The sequence below is a fragment of the Crocodylus porosus genome, unplaced genomic scaffold, assembly GCF_001723895.1.
Source record: "Crocodylus porosus isolate Cpor-Errol unplaced genomic scaffold, CroPor_comp1, whole genome shotgun sequence".
NCBI lineage: Eukaryota > Metazoa > Chordata > Crocodylia > Crocodylidae > Crocodylus > Crocodylus porosus.
In genome coordinates, this window is record NW_017728918.1 from 6,110,322 (window position 1) to 6,114,254 (window position 3,933).

The following is a 3,933-nucleotide window of genomic DNA, read 5'->3' on the forward strand; positions in this document are numbered from 1 at the left end:
CCAGCCCCAGGGGCAGTGCCCTTTCTAGGGATCTTGCCACTGCCCCTTCTCCCCATTGCTCAGCCCTGTGCCAAGCTGGTAGGGCTGCCACTGCCACTCGGGCATCCTCTGGCAAGCTGTGCGCTGGCACAGGATGGGCGTGGCAAAATTTGCTTTGCAGGCTGGATTTTCCCACCTTGGAAGTACCCATGTAGCATCCCTTCTTCGCGTCGGGTCTCAAATCATTTCATAAGCAATGCAAGGAGGCCTGTTTGGTCTCTTCTGGCCTGTCTGCTGTTCAACAGCACGTGGCAAACTAAACTGCTGCTGGCCTCCAGGAGGTGTTGGTGTCTGAAGATCGTGTAGGAGGGGAACAAGAGAAGATTGTCTTTGCTGTCAGCGGTGGACACAGTCCCCAGTGACCAAACTAGGGGCTTGCACGTACAGTCTTGTCATACAGGTGCTTGCGACAGTGACCAACTCCGAAGGAAAGGCCGTTAAGAAAACGTGCACTAGTGTCATCTCGCCAGAGCACGGTGATAGATAAGTGGCTCGCACAAGGGAGAGGCTGTGGCAAAGGGAGAAGCTCTAATTCAGTGGCTTCCAACCTGTGGACTCCTGGGGGTCCATGAGCTGTCTAAAGAGCCTGCAAAATGGGGGGGACCAGAAGGGTTTAGGGGAGACGCTGTTTCCCCTAGTGCCCCCTGGCATGACAAGGAACAATGGACACGAGTTACTAGAGAGTAGATTTAGGTTAGACATCCGCAAGAACTACTAGGAGCTGGAACCAACTTCCTAGGGAAGTGGTGCTGGCTCCTACCCTAGAGGTCTTTAAGAACAATGGACACGAGTTACTAGAGAGTAGATTTAGGTTAGACATCCGCAAGAACTACTAGGAGCTGGAACCAACTTCCTAGGGAACTGGTGCTGGCTCCTACCCTAGAGGTCTTTAAGAAGAGGCTTGATGACTACCTGGCTGGACTCATTTGAGTCCAGTCTTTTCTCCCGTCCAGGCGGGGGGTCGGGCTTGAAGATCTACAAGGTCCCTCCCGACCCAACTTCTGTGATTCTATGAAAAATTGACTGACCAGTCGAAAGTGTGTGAATACCCACACTTACAATTCAAAGGGGTCTGCATCTCCATTCAGAACTTCTTCTCTTTAATTAAAAAAATAAATAAATAAAAATAAAAAGTTAAAAACCACTGCTTTTAATTGATCCTTCTGACTGAACCCAGAGCAGCAGTTTGCAAACGAGGGAGGTGCAACCCAAAAGCCCCACAGAGGTACTGGATGGGGGCTGAGACCCCTACTGAAATTCAGTTGAGTGGTTGGGATCTGACCTGAAGTGGGGTCACCGCAGATCAAAAACTGGGTGCATCTGGCAGAGGGGAAACCTGGTCTCTTGGGATCCTCTTCCAAGAAGGATCAATGCAAAAGCAGGACCTGAAAGCAGTGCCTCAGTCTCATGTCTCAAATCCGTCTGCCTGGATTACCAGCCATGGCTTGGGGAGGGGGGCTCTGAGAAGAGGCAGGGGTTGTTGAGGGTTTTACGGTACTGGTAGGGGAAGCATGGGCTCGAGTACCTCTTTTTACCATAGACTTGGACCCAGGACTTGCCCCTCTGTTCAGGACCAGACCAGTTGTCGTATCTGGGGTCAGGAAGGACTTTTACCCCATGGTTAGGTTTGGCACAGACTCGGGGTGGGGTAGGGGGATTGTCTGCCTTGGTAGCGGGGGGTGTGGCCCTCTACCTGGGATCTCTTGAGCCTATAATAATGTTTTACAGAAGCGGGATACTGGCTGCTGTGGTTCCCCCTGCTTTACCTGTGTGGCTTAGGGTGTTGTCAGGGTTGATGGCAATTTTAGATTATGGATTTGGATAAAAATGATCTTGCCTGGGGAAGGGGGGCTGGACTAGATGACCTGAAGGTGCCTTCCAGCCCTCCTTCTCTTCTATGTTCAGACTGACATTAGGAACTTGCTCACTATTAGCTCGGGCATCTCGGTGATCAATGGCTTGTTTCTTGCAGGCTGGGTACAATTTTCGCTACGCAGACATGAGTTATGTAAAGAAACTGTGTGGTACCTTCCTGCATGGGCCCCGGCTGCCAGAGCGGTGAGTGGTGCTGCAGGGGACTCCGAGGTTGTTCCTGGGTTAAAAGCAGTGGAGGCCGACCTTTTTTGATAGGCATGCCACACGAGTCCTGCACTGTCCCCGAGTGCCGCTCTGATCCCCTCTCTCCTGCATGCCACAAGCTGCCTGTGGCATTGCCACGTTGGACTGGAGCATTTTCTGTCCCCTCGCCATCCTTGCACACGTCTTGTAGTGCCGAGCATTTGGCGAGTGCAGCTTCCTCCTGAAATCTTCTAATGACTTTCATGACTTTGAGCCTGTGCTTTATGCCTGAATTTACTTATTCATCTGTTTTGGGAAGGGGTGGTTGTGAAACTCCAACATGCATTAACCCCTCGAATGCCCCTTTTCATAGGGTCCAAGTCTTCCTAATTATTCCATCCTTGTCCTCTTCCCACCAGCTGTCAAACCCCATTTCCAGAGCTCCTTCACCCAAAGCCCTGTGGTGTTGAAGGGAAACAAAAGATTCCCAGGCTTCAAAAATCTGTGCCCTTTTGGGCATGCATCAAAAATGGGACCTCCTTTAAATGAACTTGAGGGGAGGGATTAAATAAACAATGGATCCCACCCCAGAACTTCCTGGTGACTTCATTCCTCAAGATGAGATGGGCAAGCTCAGGTCCTTATTCCAGATTGGGTCAGACGGTGACTTGGATATCTCATGCGGTAGAAAGAGTCCTAACCACTAGCTGCTGGTCATGTTGCAAGTCTTTCCCCCTTCATCTCAGGCCACCACCCCAGTAAGCTCAGCTGAGTCTGGGGTTGAATGTAGGCCTGACAGGGTAAGACTTTGGTCCAGTCTTCCTCAAGAAGCTGGACTAGATGATCACAGGTTCCTTTTGGCCTTGGAGCTGCTGCAGTTCACATCCATCCTGCTGGGAACTTGGACCAAAGTGTCCTGGGCTTCCTGGACCCGCTTGCTCACTATACATTTCTGTGACCGGCCGAGCTTGACACTCGCCTTGTGCCCTCTAAAGAGGGTGACTACTGGTCTGGCCTGGGGAGGGTCAGGGTGGGAAATGATGTTGATACTTGATTTTAACCTAGCGTTCTCTTTCCATTTGAAGGGTTGCATTTGCAGAATACCTGGACTTGCCAGACAGCTTTGACTCCCGGGAGCAGTGGCCAAACTGTCCAACCATTAAAGAGATCAGAGACCAGGGCTCTTGTGGCTCTTGCTGGGTAAGCAAATTGTTCTGGCTAGGACAAGCTAGCAACTGGGTAAGGCTGCCGTTGGCTCTGCATGAGAGCTTTGCAGAGGGAGGCTCTGAGGCTTGTCCCTAACCAGTGGGGAAGAGACTTGGGAAGCTTGGCCTCTAGCCTGTGATTTGGGTGGCTTCCTGCGTCTCCAGGCTGCCGTGGGAGCCCCATCTTCCCACTTAGACCAAAACACATGCTGCTACCAGCCGTAGACTGCAGTAGGCTGTACCTGCTTAATGGTGACTTGACAGTTTGCTTGAAGCTGCTTGTCCAGAATATTGGGTAGGAGAAGAGACCAAGGAAATAAGCAAGTAAAAAAAATATCATGGGCAAGAAGAATTTGGAGAGCAAGTGAAGGACGGGTTGAGGGAAGTTGGCTCAGTTGCTTTGAGTCCATTTAGTGGTTTTCTACCAGCTAAATCTGGCTTAGGGCAGATGGCTTATCTGCATGACCTTTTTACAAGTCAGCATTTCCTGCTTGACGACAAACAAGTTAAGGTTAAAAAAAACAAGCAAGTTTTTTTTCTTTTTTTTGTTTTTTGTTTTTAATAATCTGTTGGGTGCGCTTCTGCATATCCTAGCTTTTATTTAATGGGCTTTTGAAGGTAAGCCAGATAA

At 50.2% G+C, this 3,933-nt stretch overlaps 1 protein-coding gene across 1 annotated transcript in view; it reads left to right on the forward strand.

Annotated features, from left to right (window-relative positions):
* Positions 1 to 3,933, forward strand: part of CTSB (cathepsin B) — a 13,036-nt gene that overhangs the window by 1,188 nt on the left and 7,915 nt on the right. The window contains exons 2-3 of the mRNA XM_019538105.1: positions 2,012 to 2,097; positions 3,183 to 3,297. Of these exons, the coding sequence (XP_019393650.1) occupies positions 2,012 to 2,097; positions 3,183 to 3,297 (201 nt within the window). The remainder of the gene's footprint in view (positions 1 to 2,011; positions 2,098 to 3,182; positions 3,298 to 3,933) is intronic.